At 34.1% G+C, this 22,673-nt stretch overlaps 3 protein-coding genes across 7 annotated transcripts in view; 2 read left to right on the plus strand and 1 right to left on the minus strand.

Moving 5' to 3' along the window:
* Positions 1 to 22,673, minus strand: part of LOC118272828 (uncharacterized) — a 44,828-nt gene that overhangs the window by 3,701 nt on the left and 18,454 nt on the right. Inside the window, exon 1 of one of the 2 annotated variants that reach the window (XM_035589526.2) lies at positions 480 to 694. The exons of the other annotated variant lie outside the window; for it this stretch is intronic. Within the exon in view, the coding sequence (XP_035445419.2) occupies positions 480 to 496 (17 nt within the window). The 5' untranslated portion in view covers positions 497 to 694. Of the gene's footprint in view, positions 1 to 479; positions 695 to 22,673 lie in introns of those variants that run through there. 2 annotated transcript variants of the gene reach the window in all.
* Positions 3,029 to 21,759, plus strand: LOC118272827 (uncharacterized). 4 transcript variants are annotated; one of them, XM_050693524.1, is made up of 3 exons: positions 3,029 to 3,296; positions 5,886 to 9,637; positions 21,386 to 21,759. In XM_050693524.1, the coding sequence occupies exons 1-3, from the start codon at positions 3,268 to 3,270 to the stop codon at positions 21,391 to 21,393; spliced, it is 3,789 nt and encodes a 1,262-aa protein (XP_050549481.1). In that variant the 5' UTR covers positions 3,029 to 3,267; the 3' UTR covers positions 21,394 to 21,759. The 4 variants fall into 4 exon arrangements, with proteins under 4 accessions (XP_050549481.1, XP_050549482.1, XP_035445415.2 ...); XM_050693525.1 differs by having other exon boundaries at positions 5,886 to 9,462; positions 21,211 to 21,759; XM_050693526.1 differs by having other exon boundaries at positions 3,035 to 3,296; positions 5,886 to 9,081; positions 20,839 to 21,759.
* Positions 17,211 to 19,671, plus strand: LOC118272393 (uncharacterized). Its single transcript, XM_035588872.2, has 2 exons — positions 17,211 to 17,451; positions 18,475 to 19,671. The coding sequence occupies exon 2, from the start codon at positions 18,482 to 18,484 to the stop codon at positions 19,451 to 19,453; it is 972 nt and encodes a 323-aa protein (XP_035444765.2). The 5' UTR covers positions 17,211 to 17,451; positions 18,475 to 18,481; the 3' UTR covers positions 19,454 to 19,671.

Here is a 22,673-nt window from a genome sequence, read left to right on the forward strand (position 1 = left end):
GTCGTATGTGTGTGTGTGAGTGAGGTTACCGGAGGCCCAATCACATCCAATCTTCCCAATCGACGATTTTCCCAATAACTCTTACATTCCTAACCCCCAAAAGGCCGGCAACGCCTTTAGTGTTTCGGGTGTCCATGGGCGGCAGGTATTGCAATCAGGTGATCCGTCCACTCGTTTACCGGCTTATACCATAAAATATATATAATTTGTGCACGTTTCCTTCTTTATAGTTATATGCTTACATAGTATTGTAAAACAACAGGTTGCTACGTATTATAATTATAATATACTTATCTACGTATCACATATCTACGCCCATGGTAGCGTTGTGTTATCACACCCTTGTGATCGATTGCATCATAATATTTAGAATTTTAAATTCAACACAATGTAAGTGTTTAAATGAATAAATGAAATGAAATATTTACTACAAGTTAATATAAAGCTTGATTTATAAGAGGAACTGTAAAGTTACTTACGGATTGCCGGCTTCCATGTATTTTGTTAGTTAATTGATAATGTGGCGCAATTCGTTTTTTACAATTTGTATTCGATTTCCTCAATTGTATTATTATATGTAATATATTCGTGCACTACTGTTGCTCAGTAAAACCATTAAACAAAATATTTAGGTTTGTATTGGGACTGCGCGCGATAACAACGCGCGCGTTCGCAAATTTATTTGTATTATTTGTGAGTCATCGGGCAAGGCACAGATAGTGTAATCCATAGATATAATAAATTCATAAATTTGTGGTACAATCTGTGGCACAGTGTGGTCATGTCGCTAGTTGCAATTGCAGATATTAAATAAAATTAATTGTTATGTGTACTAAGAATATTGTTTTTTTACCAAAATCAACTCGAATGGTTTTAAAGTTTAAAAAGACAGATACAGACCAAACAACCGCGATACATTTACAACTTTATACTGAAAGCAATAAAGTTGGTTAAGAAAAATCCACAATAATCAATTTTTATCGAATAGAATTGCTAACTGAACAATTTAACGAAATAAGACCTAATTTAAAATATCTGTTATTTAAAATATTAGTTGCGAGTGGTTAGACATGCAAACTGTGTACTGCAAAGTTTATCTATTCAGTCAACCGATAATTGATATAATATACACAGTTTTATAAAACAATCGTCTATAGTATATTGGACGTACAACAATAGAACCGGCAGCGACACGTAGCTTCAATGTCAACACCATATGAACCAGTAGACGACCACGGGCCGCTGCTGAACATCGGCATCCCTCAACGACTTCTGAGCGACAAACTCTGCTACACGTTATTATTAACAGCTGGCTATTTCAGTGTTATACCTTCACTCACTTTCATGAGAAACAGTCAAGTAAATACTATGTTTGACTTATTCCCGAGAGTAAGTTGCTAATCGTTGTCTTAAGTGTGGGAGAGCCATGCTTCGGCACGAATGGGCCGGCTCGACCGGAGTGATACCACGGCCTCACCGAAAACCGACCTGAAACAACGCTTGCATTGTGTGAGTGAGGTTACCGGAGGCGAAATACCCCCTTTCCCAATCTTAACAATCCCCGATTCCCCAACAAACTTTAAACTCCTAAACCCCAAAAGGCCGACAGCGCACTTGTAACGCCTCTGGTGTTTCGGGAGTCCATGGGCGGCGGTGATTGTTTACCATCAGGTTATCCGTCTGCTCGTTTACCAGCTTATACCATAAAAAAGTAGCTTTGGAACAAAGGTCCGATGGAACTGTTATACAAGGTTTATACATTGTATAAAAGTCCCTAATTAAAATAAAGAGAAAAAAATAAAGCTCTGGAAAAATATTCATTTTAATATATGAGTATTTCTTAAAAAAAATCAATGTGTAGTGTATTTTTTTTTACTTTAGTTGAATTAATAGCCAATGTGTGCACAACTGCACTATTACACTGAAAAGTCACTCATTGAGAAGAAGGCGTGATGTTATAGAAACTTTACTAGAGTTGTTATATGTCAATATACATTAATATTTACACCAATGACTATTTTCTTCCTTCAGATAATATCTATCCTAAGGTTATTAAAGATATTGTTCTAGTGCCTTCTTTAGCACGACGCTAGTAATTTAGTCGACTAGCGAATATTTAGTCGAGTAGCAAGTATTTAGTACCTCTCTCTCGCTTCAATGTAATTACTTAATACTCGATAAAAATAGCTAGCGCAGTGCGAACGATGCATATGCGTTGAGGCCGTCCGATTTTATAAAATACTAGCAAACCTGGCGAACTCCGTTTCGCCACCATGTCTTTTTTCCTAATTTTTTTTTTGCTATAAACCTCACGGAACCCGATACCTTTCCAACAAATGCAAAACCATGGAAATCGGTTCGTGCGTTCTGGAGTTATAGCGTCAGGAAGGAAAACCCGACTTATTTTTATATAATAGAATATAATTTTTTATCTACCTATACAATATACATATAAGGCAACACTGAACTAATCACAAATAAATAACATTGTAGGAACAATCAGATTGAACTACTCCAACACCAATTTGTCGAATATTTTTATTGAACTTTCGACTTTATTTAAAGATAACAAAGTCGAATACAGAAAGGAGTAGTATGACCTGCCAGTGTCTGTACGTTTTTTTAGAAAATTTCCAACTTTAAAGTCTTGTAATAAAGTCGAAAATGTTTAAAGTTAGTCAGACAATAGTCGGTTGTTAGTCCATACGTGATATGTTTGCACATGTTGAAATAATTCAGGCGCTCCTAAATATTTCGGCTAGCCAGGCAATACGATAACATAATATATAAATACATATGGATACCATATGAGGAAACCTCTTATGAATTAATTTAAACCACATATTTGTTATCATTTTGGCTGACAATATATTTACGCTGCAGACTTGGTGACCCAACGGGAAAATGTTCGACTTATGTTATTTCTAGGGGATGATGGCGACTTTTGAAGTGGTACATATTTAATTTCTATTTATATGTACTTAAGTATTGAATCAGTAATGAATACTCAAAAGCCCGTTACTCCAGTCGGACATAAATAATATCTCAACCCGATACTAATAATTCGCAGCCGATGACAGATTATTAAACATTAATTTACAAAGATAAAGTTGTTATCAGTCAACTTGTGTCATGTATGTATTTTGTTCAATCCGGACAATGAAATAATTATAATTTATTGACTTTGTGATTTAACTATCCAAATAAATAAATCTGAAGAGAGTTGAGAGAATTGTTTACAATGTTAGTGGTGATTTAAATATATAAATGGTGTCCCTGAAGACGACAATTATCAAGTAAAATTCTAAGTTATGCAGTTTTCAAATCACAGTGATTTATGTGTTATCCACGAAAAAGTACAGAGCCCCTGTGCTCTTGTTACTAAAAATCTTTATATTTTCGTCTGTATTTTTGCCTATATGTTATCATGAATAGTGCTTTAGTAAAAGGGAATAATAATCTATATATTAATACGTGATGCAAAAACTTTGGACCGCTTTTTACGAAAATTGCGCGGACGTAGGAGCATAAAATTTGGTACACTTATAGTTTATGTGTAGGAGAAGTGCAGGACGCTAATATTTTTCAAAAATAATGCTTATAAAGTACATTAAATCAATAAATAAAACATTACACACACATGCATAGTATCTGATCGTATTTGACAAAACGTCAAAATCGATAGACATTGCGATGATATTCTCACGTCTCATATGAAAAGAGTTTTATAAAAGAGTTTGTTTGAGTTTGAGTTAAATAAAAATAAATTATCCTTGAACGTATGTTAAGTGGTATTGTAAATTAAATCGTATATGGTTGAATTTCGACCACTAGGCGACCACTAGTAATAAATTATTAGCCAATTGCTTTAGTTTGCAAAAGGATGACATATGCATCTTTTCCCACACCTTCGGGGATAAAAGGCGTGGAATTGCAAGGATCACATCTTTTGAAGAATTAAGTGTTATTTTGTTGTTATTATCAAAACCATGTTTATCTCATTTATTTATTATTTCTTTATTTATTTAGAAAAACATTCATAATTTTACAGCTTAAGCCAATACATATATAGTTAAAATGGTAAAAATTTTCAACAAAGAAAAAAGGAATACAATATTTTTAATTACTTAAAACTAATCATCAGCCATCCATCTTCTCACAAAACCTTAAACATTCACTACGTACGTCCTACGTAGTCGTCACTACGTACGTCCGTAGTGTTGGGGCATATCCATTTAGTAAGTTGGATATGCCCCAACACTAAAACAAGATAGTAATAACAATAATATGTTGGGCGGATGGATCAAGGGCCTGATGCAGAAAGCAGTACTCCTCGAAACGGCACGTATTGTGAGGAGGTTCCTGTCTCTGGAGCCCTAACCGGTAGCTTGGACCATGCTCCCGCTACTGGTCGGCTCCTATTTTTATATTTTTAAATGTTATTTTGTTTTTTTTTTATATTTTATGAGTAATGTTTAAAAATATAATTTTAGAGTATTTAATACAAATAAATCTAGACACACGGCAGTGTGTCCGCCAAGTTCGAGCAAAAAAACCGACACACCGGCCGTGGGTTATATTACACGAACCATTTCGGGCCAAGTTCGACCCACCTATAACTTAAAATCTATTTTATCTACGCATATGAAATTTCTAGTATCTGTCGAGATCTACTTACTACTAAAATACAAAATTTCATTAATGTACCTATTGTAGGTCTTAACTTGGCAAGTTTTCACACACTTTGTTATAAACCTACTAAACGCAATGAGTCAAGTATATAATTTTCTATTAAAACTTGCCAAGTTATATCATTAAAAAGTACAGAAAAACTGCGGAAAATCAAGTGTGCATTCCTGTAACTATTTTTAACTGAGGTCTGTGTATGGAACTTGGTACTTATTTAGATCTCACTTCCTTTATAGGCGAAGCATTCCAATATTATCGAACTTGGCAGCCTTTCACATTTATGTTTTGGGTGGGATATATTAATACACTAACATAGTCAAAGTCAAATAATTTATTCCAATTAAACCATAAATACTTAGGTGCTTTTGAAACGTCAGCAAATAAAGAAATAAATAATAGACTGACAGTCTTTCCGTCAGTGAAGTTAGGTGCTCGTTCCAAAGTGTAGCTTCGATTAAGAAGAACAAGCAAGAAATTCCATTAGTAACACTTGGTTCGTCAAAAATTGTCATCCTTTTCCAAATTAAAGCAGTTGGCTAAAAATGTATTATTTCCTATGACTAAAGCACTATTCAGGATAACGTAGGCAAAAATAAATTGTATAGTTGAAAAAATTAAGATTTTTAGTAACAAGAGTCAAAATACTGGTACAGGGTATACGTTTTCGATGAAGAAACATCACTGTAATTTAAATATATTATGAATTAGTTTCTTTTTATACTTTTCTGATAACTGTTGAAACCTTGATGATTGACATCAAGGTCGCCCTGTATGTATAGATATAGATAAAACACATAGTAAACATTCTATTGTAATAGGTACACAAGACGTGCTTGTATTTAATATTTCAAGAACGATTTGCTGTATGATTATAAGCTCATTAATTATTCTGATATCATTGCGCTATTACACTGATAGGAAAAGGCAAGCAGAGCTACCGTAATCATTGAGAGTTCTAAATTATTCATTAGTGATTCTAATTTTTTTATTACTTTTATATTATTAGACTGTTTGTGAAAACACAAAATAGAATTAAAATTGGTATCATAATTTGACTTTATTGTTTTTATACGAATAAGTAGTTCAAGAGTAAACTCAAAACTATAACTACGTTAACCAGAAAAAGTACGTTGACCAGAATAAAATTCCTAATGTTATATCAACGAAATATTTATTCTGTATGATTTTATTTACAGACTCCAAATGGAGCTTGTGACAAAACTAAAGGAACTACGAGTTGCTGTAGGGAGAGGGAAGATAGACGAGGTCAAGAACATAGTTAAATGGTTCGAACAAGACGTGGATCGCATCAGAACGCTATCTAAAGCGTACGAGAACACAAGGGCATGTCCTACACAGGACGACCTTGTCATTGCCGCGTGTTCCCACAACCAGAAGCATGTTCTCGACTACTTGCTGAGTCAAACTGATATTTTGTACTATCTCACTGACAGTACACAAAACATTACAGAAGTGATTGAGAAGAGAACAGAAGCGGTCAGACATGCGCTGCGGCTGGAAGATTTCGAAATGGTGGTGAAGTTGTACGACTACTGGATCGGCGACTTGTATTGGAAAGGACACCGAAAGGATAACTTTGAGATGCTTGGGAAAATACTCAACGGCGCTAATAACTATAAAAACGGCGATAAAAACTTTCTTGGCTGGGTTTGCAGCATTTTTAAGAAAATTTTGATCCGTTGTCGTTTTATGACAATAAATCAACAGCTAATTATAGATTTCGAATCTATCATCAAAGTAAATGACTTTCAGCAAAAACTGTACAACACCCTGCCAAAACCATTGTCACATTATGCTGTCGCTGAAGACACTGCTGCAGAAGGCACTAACGGAAAAGATACAGTCGAAACTGCTAGAGTGATACTGAATCTGTTGAATATATATGACGAGTATTCGGTTATAGATAAGGTAAGAATAAAAGATGTTACCAAAGAAAAACAAATCAAATCGTACTTTGAAGATACGGACAGCATATATTTCAGAGCGTTAGCGGATATTAAATACGAATTCTATTTTCGGAAAGTGGATTTCAATATGGCGTTACTTTTATTGGAAAAGTTATACATTATAAGAAATTATTTAAAAAAACATTTCAACACAAACCAGTTGCAAACCGCATCAAAGACTTACAGAGAAATAGAATATGCTATCTATCATCTAATCTACCGGACGAGCGAAGACTGGAGATTGTATCTACCTGCAGATAGACAGTTAACAGAAGAAACTCATCACATAGGTATCTACAATGGGGCAATGGGAAGGCTTAAGACAACATATGATATACATAAGTTGTATAATAGTCCCGTGTTATACTTGGAACGAGAACATTACAAAACCTGTCTTCGAAATTTAAAAGATATACTTAACGAATATTGTATCAAACCAGATCCAGTCATTGATGGTGAACAAAACAATACAAACACTGAAAAATTGTTAGATGAGAATTATCTAAAACCAAAGATGAAGGTAAGTGATCATTACTCATTAAATAAAATTATTACATACATCGAAGCTCTCGAACAGACTACTGATACAGATATCATTACGATTGAAAGAGTTCTTCAGGTTATCGGAGAAATGGTTAAGGCTGAAGGCACTGGGGGAGAGTCATCACATTTATCTAAAGAGACAAAAACCTACCTACAGATAGCAATATCCGCGGACACCATCAAACATCTAAAAGGCATTAGAGACTTCTTGTCACATGCTCACAAAGGACAACTGAGCATTAGGATTGACATCGAGAACAACCAAGCCGATATGTTACTAAATGTTAAAGAAGAATTAGTAGAAATCAAAGAAAAAATTGTTCCTATTCGTGATTTGTGTAAATTGGTATTAGATAACTCGTTACTACAACATGGTTTAGATCTACTAGATAAGAGAATTAAGGCCTTACCAGCACGTGCCAGACAACGCATAGATGAAATAAAATCTGGTTTTGAGAAACATGCAAAAAACTTTGTTTCGGAGTCCGGTGAATATTATAGAAAAGTTTGGAAACCAGCTAAAATGTCACATCAATTGCTTGTAGAAATTCCAATGCTATTAAAAAACAAAGATGAAATTTTATCAAAAAAGGAAGAAATTAATAAAGAAATTAATAACAAAACCATGAATATTTTATCTGCGTATAAGCATAATGCAATACAAACACTAGAACGTATGAAAACAAACAATGATTGTGTAGATAAGGTCAACCCTACATTAGAATTCCATAAAATTAACCCGTTGAAATGTTCCCCAACATTAAATGATATAAATATTACAAAGGATAGATTAAAATCAAAAAAAATTAGTATTAACGAGATTGAATCTCTGACAGATAATTTGCAACTTTGGCAATCTGTCGTAGAATTCGCAAACCTAGTAAGGAAATACCAAAAGGGGGATGGTGATAAAGGAACAAATAATACTTCCGCAGAAGCCACTGCCGCAAAAGACACTGCTGAGGAAAAAACTAAAGCAGAATATACAGCCGCAGAACATACTGTCACAGAATATACAACCGCAGAAGATACTGCTGTAGAAGATACAGCCGTAGAAAAGACTACCGCAGAATATACAACCGCAGAAGATACAGCCGTAGAAAAGACTGTCGCAGAATATACAACCGCAGAAGATACAGCCGTAGAAAAGACTGTCGCAGAATATACAACCGCAGAAGACACTGCCGTAGAAGATACTGCAGCAGGAAAAACTGCTGCAGAAGATACAGCCGTAGAAAAGACTGTCGCAGAATATACAACCGCAGAAGACACTGCCGTAGAAAAGACTGTCGCAGAATATACAACCGCAGAAGATACAGCCGTTGAAAAGATTTTCGCAGAATATACAACCGCAGAAAACACTGCCGTAGAAGATACTGCAGCAGGAAGGACTACTGGAGAAGATACAGCCGCAGAAAAGACTACCGCAGAAGATACAGCCACAGAAGATATTGCCGCAGAAGGTACAGCCGCAGAAGATACTGCTGCAGAAGATACTGCCGCAGAAGACACTGCCGCAGAAGACACTGCCGCAGAAGACACTGCCACAGAAGACACTGCAGCAGAAGACATTGCCGCAGAAGACACTGCCGCAGAAGACACACGACTTTGGCAATCTGGGAATGGTGATACTGCCGCAGAAGATACTACCGCACATTGGAAATCAGTCGTAGATTTGGCAAAGCTGGTGACACGACTTTGGCAATCAGTCGTAGATTTCGCAAAGCTGGTGACACGATTTTCGCAATCTGGGAATGGTGATACTGCCGCAGAAGATACTACCGCACATTGGAAATCAGTCGTAGATTTGGCAGAGCTTGTGAACCAAGAGCCTTCAACGTATCCGCCAAGTACAGACAAAATAAATTTCATATTAAACAAGGTGCAAGGTGTGTGTCCAGGGAACAATCAATCAACAAATAATACATTTACAGGAATAAAAAACCTAAATGAAGAAGTAGAAAAAAAATCAAAAACCTATATAGAAGTAAAAGAGTACACAAAGCGTCATGAATTAACAACGTGTTTAATCAATCGCATCAAACGACTGAGGGCCACTCTAAGGTATCCAGAACAAATACCTTTACGAGAACTTGTTCAGCTATACAAGCTGGATCCAAAGTTTCGTTTTGAGTTAGAAATGTTACTGGCCGATATAGAGAACGTCATGAATATTACCAAACAAAACTCGAGGAAAAGTCGTGGGTTACTAGAATATATTGTGCTCGGTAACGTCCTGGATCACGGCAATGCATTCTTAGAGGTGATTGGAGACTTAATCGACTCTCAAGAGCTACCACGGGAGCTCTTGTCAAAAGCGATAAGTTATGCTGACGATCAGGAAGCAGTCGAAGCTCTCGAGGCACTGTTCCAACATAATGTAGACTTCGATACTATCAACGATGGTACGCTGGCAAATATGAACGATGCGCAGAAAGGTTATTACTCAAAATTCAAAAAATCACAGAACTGGAAATCTTACGCGATGTTATTGAAGATAAAACCAAAACGAATAAAAGAAATAAAACAAAAAACAGTGAACAAACAAACAGTTGCAAACCATTCTTCTAAAAACAAAATATCGTAACTCCCCCCAGTATATACATATTGGAAACATGCAAAGTACGGAAACATCAGGAATGTTACACAAAACGCGAAGATCCAAACTCGCTTTCAACAAAGACATCGTTTCAGACTAAACTTACCTACCGAATTCACGTTTAAAATTCGATCTACAGGCCCTTACGTAATGTCCATTAAATAGTACAACGAACTACCCACGGTCATTAAAAGTGAAAAGAAATGTCGTGTATTTATATGCCAATAGTTTTAGTAGAAACCTTAAGTGGGTAAAAGATTTTTATATTGATTTCCCAGTAGTTTTGTGTTGGACTTTGGTGTTAGTATTAGGCTTACACTTGTTTTTAATTTGACTGTTCTTTGAATTTATTTTCACTATGTATTTCTATTTTTATTTTGTTTACGATTATATTTTATTTTGACTGTTATTAAGATTATGAAGTATTTAATTATAAAGATTATTTATAATAAAATTTTAACAATGATTCTAACCTGTAATTACTTTTATTTATTTGATAGTTTGATTACTTTGATAACTTCAATTAATTCAAATTCATTTATTCATTGTAGATCACAGGTAGGTACATAATACATTTGGTATCATATTTTCTTGAGTTCAGCTGTGCCCTGCCCATTGGGCGTACAATAGTTGGGTACAATATTAGTTTTAATGATGTCAGTATATCATAATAATCAGGAAATTATTACAAAAATTACATTTGTCAAATGTATTATTTCAAATTCAAATTCAAAATTCTTTATTTGCAGACTATAGGTGAGCTAACAAGAATTCTAAAAAAAGATTATAAAACACCATAATCAGGCTCACGCCATGCAAATTTAAATAAAAATCCATATTGAATGATTTTAGTCTAGTTTATTTAATGGGCCCCGACTGTTACACTCAATTATGTTATGCAGTTTTATGCAGTCGGGTTTTTTAATTTTTTTAATTTATTTATTTTTATTTTCTTGTTATAGTTGCAGATACTGTGTACCGTTATTCGTTTATACCTAATTTACATTTAAATTTACAATATTAGTTTTAATGATGTCAGTATATCATAATAATCAGGAAATTATTACAAAAATTACATTTGTCAAATGTATTATTTCAAATTCAAATTCAAAATTCTTTATTTGCAGACTATAGGTGAGCTAACAAGAATTCTAAAAAAAGATTATAAAACACCATAATCAGGCTCACGCCATGCAAATTTAAATGTAAATTAGGTATAAACGAATAACGGTACACAGTATCTGCAACTATAACAAGAAAAAAAGAATATAATAATTTATGAAAAAAATTAAAAAACCCGACTGCATAAAACTGCATAACATAATTGAGTGCAACAGTCGGGACCCATATTGAATGATTTTAGTCTAGTTTATTTAATGGGCCCCGACTGTTACACTCAATTATGTTATGCAGTTTTATGCAGTCGGGTTTTTTTAATTTTTTTAATTTATTTATTTTTATTTAACACTTTTTAGTTAGTTATAATACGGCTATGTGTTTCTCAAGATTTCACCCGCGACACGAGAGAACTACTTCCAATACCAAGATAATAAAAAAATAACACACGTCGATCCAGTTATTTTAGATTGATTGCGTAACACAAAGAGAGTAAAGGAATTAGAAAAAGAAGAAGGATTAAGGGCAGTAAAATTTACTATTTACAAATTTCGTAAACGGTCTAATTCTTTAAAAGAATTTTCGTCGTGTGGACTATTTAATATTTTTTGGATCTTTTATTGTGAGGGGTTTTTGTCCGTAATAGTATTAATCCTTATCCTTTTAAATAGTCTATTAATTTTCTACATTAAATGAAGATAAAATTTGCTCTTTACACTGTTTCAAAATTTCTACTAGTTTTATACAAAAAACGGTCTTTACAGTTGACGCGTCGCATGGGCTATAGGTAAACGACTATGTAGATAGATTCCTTATTTAACGTTCAGCAAAGCGAGGGCGGGTCGCTAGTCCTTTATTTATAAATAAATTCATTCTAAATAATTTAGTTAAGACGTACTTTTATTATCACTTTTCACTTTTAAGTTCAGACACCGCTAGTCAATCGCGTCGCGTAGTACCTATACGAGTATTTAGTTTGGATAATAAAGAACATAATTGCACATAGTATTTTTTTCTACAGGGTGTCCCTGAAATCGACGTCCAACGGGCACTAGATGATCAGCAAGGTTCCAACTGTTATCAGAAAAATATAAAAAAATTTCTAAGTCATACACTTTTTAAATTATTACAGTGACTTATGTGTTATCCACGAAAAAGTACACCCTGTGCCAGTCTTTTGACTCTTGTTGCTATTAAAAATGTCTGCTATTAATGTCGAATTTAAGAAATAATTTGCAAAGTGCTATACCATTTTATAATCCTTATTAAATGCGCCAACTTTGGTGAAATTTGCCACTACTAGCGCCATACATAATTTATTCAGTACAGTCACTTAAAGTAAGGTGAAAATTTTATTCAGAGTATTTGGTTCCTCTAAAACTAACAATGTTTTCCAATCTAAAGCAGTTGGCTAAGAATTTATGATTCCATATTACTGGAGCACTATTCAGGATAATGTAAGGAAGACTGCAGACAAAAAAATAAAGATTTGTAGCAACAAGAGTCAAAAGACTGGCACAGGGTGTACTTTTTCGTGGATAACACATAAGTCACTGTAATTTAAAAACTGTAGGACTTAGAATTTTTTTATATTTTTCTGATAACAGTTGGAACCTTGCCGATCATCTGGTGCTTGTTGGACGTCGACTTCAGGGACACCCTGTATATGTCAGTGATATACCATTTTGGAATCCTCATGATGAGCTCTTTAATTTGATACCCATATTGTAGCAAATAAAAAATTTTTTTTTTTTACTCCTATCTAGGGCGCCTCACGGCCGCCATGTTGGTTTTTGTTTTACGTCACATATCTAAGAACACTTGGGTAATTAAGACGAATCCAACGATACCCTGATTGTCGAAATCCATTAAGCCGTTTCGAAGAAATGAGGTAATAAAGAATATTAGGCTCATACATACAAGATACGCGCGAAAAACATAACCCTTCCTTGGCAGTCGGGTAAAAAGAATATAATAATCCATACAATTTCGAGAAACGTCAAACTTTCAATAGTAACATTCATTATTCAGTTATTAGTCTTAATACTAATTGAAAAAATATAATATAATATGTCAAAAGAGCAGAAATAGTCACTTGATTTTTTTTTTTTGTTACGTCACAGCAATCCTACTACTCATCATCGAGAAATTCTTTTACTGAATAATATGATTTGTCAATAAGTATTTTCTTAAGAAATCGTAAAAACAAAAGTTCGATAGGGTTTTTATCGTTAATTCCTGCTACTATAATTGTAAAGTCACTACTGTTCAATTTCCTAATTTCGTCTTTTGCTGCTGCTAGTACCTCCTGCTGCTAGTAACAAACACTGTTATTATATACTCAATGACGTAATTGTTCACTGTAATAACATTACCACCGATTTTGCACTACTGGTCAAGTGGATTAGGTTTAATATTTCATGTCAAAGCATAGAACATTTATTTAATTTAAATAAAACAGCGCAGAGTGTTCTTGAAATATTAAATACAAGCACGTCTTATGTATTACATTAGAATTTTTACTATATGTTTTATCTCATATCTATACATACAGGATGTCCTTGAAGTCAATCATCAAGGTTTCAACAGTTATCAGAAAAGTATAAAAAAGAAACTAATTCATAATATTTTTAAATTACAGTGATTTTTCTTCATCGAAAACGTATACCCTGTACCAGTATTTTGACTCTTGTTACTAAAAATCTTAATTTTTTCAACTATATTTATTTTTGCCTACGTTATCCTGAATAGTGCTTTAGTCATAGGAAATAATACATTTTTAGCCAACTGCTTTAATTTGGAAAAGGATGACAATTTTTAAAGACCAAGTTTTGCTAATGGAATTTCTTGCTTGTTCTTCTTAATCGAAGCTACACTTTGGAACGAGCACCTAACTTCACTGACGGAAAGACTGCCAGTCTATTATTTATTTCTTTATTTGCTGACATTTCAAAAGCACCTAAGTATTTATGGTTTAATTGGAATAAATTATTTGACTTTGACTATGTTAGTGTATTAATATACGAGTATTTATTTGTATTATATACTCTAAAATTATATTTTTAAACATTACTCATAAAATACAGAAAACAAAATAACATTTAAAAATATAAAAATAGGAGCCGACTAGTAGCGGGAGCATGGTCCAAGCTACCGGTTAGGGCTCCAGAGACAGGAATCTCCTCACAATACGTGCCGTTTCGAGGAGTACTGCTTTCTGCATCAAGCCCTTGATCCATCCGCCCAACATATTATTGTTATTATTACTATCTTGTTTTAGTGTTGGGGCATATTCAACTTACTAAATGGTACGTAGTGAATGTTTAAGGTTTTGTGAGAAGATGGATGGCTGATGATTAGTTTTAAGTAATTAAAAATATTGTATTCCTTTTTTCTTTGTTGAAAATTTTTACCATTTTATTTATATAATGTATTGGCTTAGGCTGTTAAATTATGCATGTTTTTCTACATAAATAAATAAATAATAAATAAATGTGGTAAACATGGTTTTAATAATAACAACAACATAACACTTAATTCTTCAAAAGATGTCATCCTTGCGAATCCACGCCTTTTATCCCCGAAGGTGTGGGAAGAGATGCATATGTCATCCTTTTGCAAACTAAAGCAATTGGCTAATAATTTATTATTCCCTTTTACTAAAGCACTATTCAGGATAACATAGGCAAAAATACAGACGAAAATATAAAGATTTTTAGTAACAAGAGCACAGGGGCTCTGTACTTTTTCGTGGATAACACAGCAGTTGTCAATTCACTGTGATTTGACAACTGCATAGCTTAGAATTTTTTTAGGTATATTTTCTTGATAATTGTCGTCTTCAGGGACACCATTTATATATTTCAATCACCACTAACATTGCAAGCAATTCTCTCAACTCTCTTCAGATTTATATATTTGGATAGTTAAATCACAAAGTCAATAAATTTTATAATTCTTTCATTGTCCGGATTGAACAAAATACATACATGACACAAGTTGACTGATAACAACTTTATCTTTGTTGATTCATGTTTAATAATCTGTAATCGGCTGCGAATTATTAATATCGGGTAGAGATATTATTTATGTCCGACTGGAGCAACGGGCTTTTGAGTATTCATTACTGATTCACTACTTAAGTACATATAAATAGAAACTAAAATATTTACCAGTTCAAAAGTCGCCATCATCTCCTAGAAATAACATAAGTCGAACATTTTCCCGTTGGGTCACCAAGTCTGCAGCGTAAATATATTGTCAGCCAAAATGATAACAAATATGTGGTTTAAATTAATTCATAAGAGGTTTCCTCATATGGTATCCATATGTATGTATATATTATGTTATCGTATTGCCTGGCTAGCCGAAATATTTAGGAGCGCCTGAATTATTTCAACATGTGCAAACATATCACGTATGGACTAACAACCGACTACTGTCTGACTAACTTTAAACATTTTCGACTTTATTACAAGACTTTAAAGTTGGAAGTCTTATAAAGAAACGCACAGACACTGGCAGGTCATACTACTAGTTTCTGTATTCGACTTTGTTATCTTTAAATAAAGTCGAAAGTTCAATAAAAATATTCGACAAATTGGTGTTGGAGTAGTTCAATCTGATTGTTCCTACAATGTTATTTATTTATGATTAGTTCAGTGTTGCCATATATGTATAGGTAGATTGATAATTCTTTATAGTAAAGTAAACCATTTTTTACGAATAAAACAAAAAAATATATATTTTATAAAATCGGACGGCCTCAACGCATATGCCTCGTTCGCACTGCGCTAGCTATTTTTGTCGAGTATTAGGAAGTATTAAGTAATTACATTGAAGCGAGAGAGAGGTACTAAATACTCGCTACTCGACTAAATATTCGCTAGTCGACTAAATTACTAGCGTCGTGCTAGCAAGGCACTAGAGCGATATCTTCAATAACCTTAGGATAGATATTATCTGAAGGAAGAAAATAGTCATTGGTGTAAATATTGATGTATATTGACATATAACAACTCTAGGTAGTAAAGTTTCTATAACATCACGCCTTCTTCTCAATGAGTGACTTTTCAGTTTAATAGTGCAGTTGAGCCCACATTGGCTATTAATTCAACTAAAGTAAAAAAAGTACACTACATATTGATTTTTTTTTAAGAAAAACTCATATATTAAATTAAATATTTTTCCAGGGCTTAATTTTTCTCTCTTTATTTTAATGAGGGACTTTTATACAATGTATAAACCTTGTATAACAGTTCCATCGGACCTTTGTTCCAAAGCTACTTTTTTATGGTATAAGCTGGTGAACGAGCAGACGGATAACCTGATGGTAAACAATCACCGCCGCCCATGGACTCCCGAAACACAAGGCGTTACAAGTGCGTTGCCAGCCTTTCGGGGGTTATGAATTTAAAGTTTGTTGGGGAATCGGGGATTGTTAAGATTGGGAAAGGGGGTATTTCGCCTCCGGTAACCTCACTCACACAATGCAAGCGTTGTTTCAGGTCGGTTTTCGGTGAGGCTGTGGTATCACTCCGGTCGAGCCGGCCCATTCGTGCCGAAGCATGGCTCTCCCGCACTTAAGACAACGATTAGCAACTTACTCTCGGGAATAAGTCAAACATAGTATTTACTTGACTGTTTCTCATGAAAGTGAGTGAAAATATAATACTGAAATAGCCAGCTGTTAATAATAACGTGTAGCAGAGTTTGTCGCTCAGAAGTCGTTGAGGGATGCCGATGTTCAGCAGCGGCCCGTGGTCGTCTACTGGTTCATATGGTGTTGACATTGAAGCTACGTGTCGCTGCCGGTTCTATTGTTGTACGTCCAATATACTATAGACGATTGTTTTATAAAACTGTGTATATTATATCAATTATCGGTTGACTGAATAGATAAACTTTGCAGTACACAGTTTGCATGTCCACCGACCCCGGACTCGAGAGTTGTATTCCCACTCGCAACTAATATTTTAAATAAGAGACATTTTAAATTAGGTCTTATTTCGTTAAATTGTTCAGTTAGCAATTCTATTCGATAAAAATTGATTATTGTGGATTTTTCTTAACCAACTTTATTGCTTTCAGTATAAAGTTGTAAATGTATCGCGGTTGTTTGGTCTGTATCTGTCTTTTTAAACTTTAAAACCATTCGAGTTGATTTTGGTAAAAACACAATATTTTTAGTACACATAACAATTAATTTTATTTAATATCTGCAATTGCAACTAGCGACATGACCACACTGTGCCACAGATTTTACCACAAATATATGAATTTATTATATCTATGGATTACACTATCTGTGCCTTGCCCGATGACTCACAAATAATACATATAAATTGGCGAACGTCTGTTATCGCGCGCAGTCCCAATACAAACCTAAATATTTTGTTTAGTGGTTTTACTGAGCAACAGTAGTGCACGAATATATTACATATAATAATACAATTGAGGAAATCGAATACAAATTCTAAAAAACTAATTTCTCCACATTATCAATTAACTAACAAAATACAAGGAAGCCGGCAATCCGTAAGTAACTTTACAGTTCCTCTTATAAATCAAGCTTTATATTAACTTGTAGTAAATATTTCATTTCATTTATTCATTTAAACACTTACATTGTGTTTGAATTTACAATTCAAAATATTATGATGCAATCGATCACAAGGGTGTGTTAACACAACGCTACCATGGGCGTAGATGTGTGATACGTAGATAAATTATAATTATAATACGTAGCAACCTGTTGTTTTACAATACTATGTAAGCATATAACTATAAAGAAGGAAACGTGCACAAATTATATAATATATTTTATGGTATAAGCCGGTAAACGAGTGGACGGATCACCTGATGGTAAGCAATCGCCGCCGCCCAAGGACACCCGACACACTAAAGGCGTTGCCGGCCTTTTGGGGGTTAGGAATGTAAGAGTTATTGGGAAAATCGTCGATTGGGAAGATTGGATGTGATTGGGCCTCCGGTAACCTCACTCACACACACACACACGACGCAATGTAACGAAATACAACGCAAGCGTTGTTTCACGTCGGTTTCCTGTGAGGCCGTGGTATCACTCCGGTCGAGCCGGCTCATTCGTGCCGAAGCATGGCTCTTAGCACTTAGACACAATTGTTTTGTTAGATGTAATCTTCTATTGATTCGGTTCTCAAAATGTTTAGCGACACAAGAATGCAACTCTATCTAAAATATTAACCGCACGAGACGTGCTTGTATTTAATATTTCAAGAACGATTTGCTGCATAGTTATAAGCTCATTAATTATTCTGATATCATTGCGCTATTACACTGATAAGAGAAGGCAAGCAGAGCTACCCTAAACATTGAGAGTTTTAATTTTTTTAATTACTTAAATATTATTAGACTGTTTGTGAAAACACAAAATAGAATTTAAAGTGATATCATAATTTGACTTTATTGTTTTTAAACGAATAAGTAGTTCAAGAGTAAACTCAAAACTAAAACTACGTTAACCAGAAAAAGTACGTTGACCAGAATAAAATTCCTAATGTTATATGATTTTATTTACAGATTCCAAATGGACCCTGTGACAAAACTAAAGGAACTACGAGATGCTGTACGGAGAGGGAAGATAGACGAGGTGAAGAACATAGTTAAATGGTTCGAACAAGACGTGGATCGCATCAGAACGCTATCTAAAGCGTACGAGAACACAAGGGCATGTCCTACACAGGACGACCTTGTCATTGCCGCGTGTTCCCACAACCAGAAGCATGTTCTCGACTACTTGCTGAGTCAAACTGATATTTTGTACTATCTCACTGACAGTACACAAAACATTACAGAAGTGATTGCGAAGAGAACAAAAGCGGTCAGACATGCGCTGCGGCTGGAAGATTTCGAAATGGTGGAGAAGTTGTACAACTACTGGAGCGGCGACTTGTATTGGAAAGGCCACAAAAAGGATAAGTTTAATAATCTTGGACAAATACTAAAAGATGCTGAGAACCCAGCCATTGTAAAGAACCAACAACTACTTATTAATTTCAAATGTCTCGTCACGTTGAATGACTTTCAGCAAGAACTGTACAGCAAACTGCCAGAACCACTGTCACATGATGCTTCCGCAAAGGACACTGCTGGAGTACTACTGACTGTGTTGAGTATATATGACAAGTATTCGGATATAGATAGGGTAAGAATAGAAGATGTTACACCCGAAGTCGAACTTCTGCTCAAATCGTACCTTGCAGATCCGGACAGCGAATACTACAGAGCACAAATGTATATTAAGTACGAAGTTTATTTTCGGAAGTTGGATTTTAATATAGCGTTACTTTTGTTAGAAAAGCTGTACATTATAAGAAATCATTTAAAAAAACGTCTCAACACAGAACAGTTAAAAACCGTATCGGACACTTACAGAGAAATAGAATGTGCTATCTATCATCTAATCTACCGGACGAGTGAAGACTGGAGATTGTATCTACCTGCAGATAGACAGCTAACAGAAACTCATCACCCAGGTATCTACAATGGAGTAGAATGAAGGCTTAAGACAACATATGATATACATAAGTTGTATAACGGTCCTGTGCTATACTTCGAGCGAGAGCATTACAAAACCTGTCTTCTAAATTTAAAAGATATACTTAACAAATATTGTATCCAACCAGATCCAGCCAATGATGGTGAACAAAACAATACGAACAAAGAAAAATTGTTAGATGAGAATAACCTGAAACCAACGATGGAGGTAAGTGATCATTACTCATTAAATAAAATTATTACATACATCGAAGCTCTGGAACAGACTACTGATACAAATATTGGTATTATTATGATTGAAAGAGTTCTTCAGGTTATCGGAGAAATGGTAAAGGTTGAAGGCACTGGAGGAGAGTCATCACATTTATCTAAAGAGACAAATACCTTACTACAGATAGCAATATCCGCAGACACCATCAAACATCTACAAGGCATTAGAGAGTTCTTGTCACATGCTAACAAAGGACAACTGAGCATTAGGATTGACATCGAGGACAACCAAGCCGATATGTTACTAAATGTTAAAGAAGAATTAGTAGAAATCAAAGAACAAATTGTTCCTATTCGTGATTTGTGTAAATTGGTATTAGATGACTCGTTACTAAAAGATGGTTTAACTCTACTAGATAAGAGAATTAAGGCCTTACCAGCACGTGCCAGACAACGCATAGATGAAATAAAATCTGGTTTTGAGAAACATGCAAAAACTTTGTTTCGGAATCTGGTGAATATTATAGAAAAGTTTGGAAACCAGCTAAATTGTCACATCAATTGCTAAAAGAAATTCCAATGCTATTAAATAATCAAGATAAAATTTTAACAAAAAAGGAAGGAATTAATAAAGAAATTGATAACAAAACCATGAATATTTTATCTGCGTATAAGCATAATGCAATACAAACACTAGAACGTATGAAAACAAACAATGGTTATGTGGATAAGGTCAACCATATATTAAAATCCCATAAAATTAAGCTGTTGAAATATTCCCTAACAAAAAATAAAATAAATAACGCAAAGAATAAATTAAAAGAAAAAAATACTAGTATTAACGAGATTGAATCTCTGACAGATAATTTGCAACTTTGGCAATCTGTCATAAAATTCGCAAACTTGGTGATGAAATTCCAACAGCGGGATGATGATAAGACTGCTGGACTTTGGAAATTATTCGTAGATTTGGCAAAGCCGGTGACACGACTTTGGCAATCAGTCGTAGATTTCGCAAAGCTGGTGACACGATTTTCGCAATCAGGGAATGGTGATACTGCCGCAGAAGATACTACTGCACATTGGAAATCAGTCGTAGTTTTGGCAGAGCTGGTGAAGCAAGAGCCTTCAACGTATCCGCCAAGTACAGACAAAATAAATTTCATATTAAACAAGGTGCAAGGTGTGTGTCCAGGGAACAATCAATCAACAAATAATACATTTACAGGAATAAAAAACCTATATAATGAAATAAAAGAAAAATCAAAAACCTGTCAAACAAATCGTCATGAATTAACAACGTGTTTAATCAATCGCATCGAACGACTGAGGGCCACTCTAGGCTATCCTAAACAAATACCTTTACGAGAACTTGTTCAGCTATACAAGCTGGATCCAAAGTTTCGTTTTGTGTTAGAAACGTTACTGGGTGACATAGAGAACATTATAAAATTTATAAAAAACAAGTCTATCTCGAAGAAGGAGGGCAAGTTACTGGAAGGTATTGTGCTGCGTAACGTGCTGTATCACGGCAATCCATTCTTAGAGGTGATTGGAGACTTAATCGACTCTCAAGACCTGCCACGGGAGCTCTTGTCAAAAGCGATAAGTTATGCTAACGATCAGGAAGCAGTCGAAGCTCTCGAGGCACTGTTCCAACATAATGTAGACTTCGATACTATCAAAGATGGTACGCTGGCAAATATGAACGATGCGCAGAAAGGTTATTAGTCAAAATGCAAAAAGTCACAGAACTGGAAATCTTACGCGATGTTATTGATGAAAAAACCAAAAAAAGAAAAAAAACCAAAAAAGAAAAAAACCAAAAAAATAGAAAAACAAAAGTATGCCAATAGCTTTAGTAGAAACCTTAAGTGGGTAAAAGATTTTTGTATTGATTTCGTAGTAGTTTTGTGTTGGACTTTGGTGTTAGTATTAGGCATTACACTTGTTTTTAATTTGACTGTTCTTTGAATTTATTTCTATTTTTATTTTTATTTTGTTTACGATTATATTTTATTTTGACTGTTATTAAGATTGTGACCTTGTATTTAATTATAAAGATTATTTATAATAAAATTTTAACAATGATTCTAACCTGTAATTACTTTTATTTATTTGATAGTTTGATTATTTTGATAACTTCAATTAATTCAAATTCATTTATTCATTGTAGATCACAGTTAGGTACATAATACAGTTGTTATCATATTTTATTATACACCCATTGGGCGTACAATAGTTGGGTACAATATTAATTTTAATGATGTCAGTATATCATAATAATCAGGAAATTATTAGAAAAATTACATAATATGTCAAATGATGCTTATGTCAAATTTATTATTTCAAATTCAAATTCAAAATTCTTTATTTGCAGACTATAGGTGAGCTAACAAGACTTCAAAAACAAATATTATAAAACACCATAATCGGGCTCACGCCATGCAAATTTAAATGTAAATTAGGTATTTTTTTCTTGTTGTATCTGCAACTATAACAAGAAAAAAAGAATATAATAATCCATACAATTTCGAGAAACGTCAACCTTACAATAGTAACATTCATTATTCAGTTATTAATCTTAATACTAATTGAAAAAATATAATATAATATGTCAAAAGAGCAGAAATAGTCACTTGAAAAAAAAATTTTTTTTTTTTGTTTCCTCACAGCAATCCTACAATTCATCATCGAGAAATTCTTTTACTGAATAATATGATTTGTCTATAAGTATTTTCTTAAGAAATCGTAAAAACAAAAGTTCGATAGGGTTTTTATCGTTAATTCCTGCTACTATAATTGTAAAATCACTACTGTTCAATTTCCTAATTTCGTCTTTTGCTGCTGCTAGTACCTCCCTCAGGGGAGCTCCATATTTCGAATAACAAGATATTATAAATTCTTCTCCAGTCAGCTTTTGTAGAGTATCTCCTAGTTTGTATCCCTGATTGTCAGCCAAAATAACAATTCTTCTCCTCCCAGACAGACCAGCCCCCTCAAGAGAGTCT

Source organism: Spodoptera frugiperda, chromosome 4, assembly GCF_023101765.2.
Source record: "Spodoptera frugiperda isolate SF20-4 chromosome 4, AGI-APGP_CSIRO_Sfru_2.0, whole genome shotgun sequence".
Lineage (NCBI taxonomy): Eukaryota > Metazoa > Arthropoda > Insecta > Lepidoptera > Noctuidae > Spodoptera > Spodoptera frugiperda.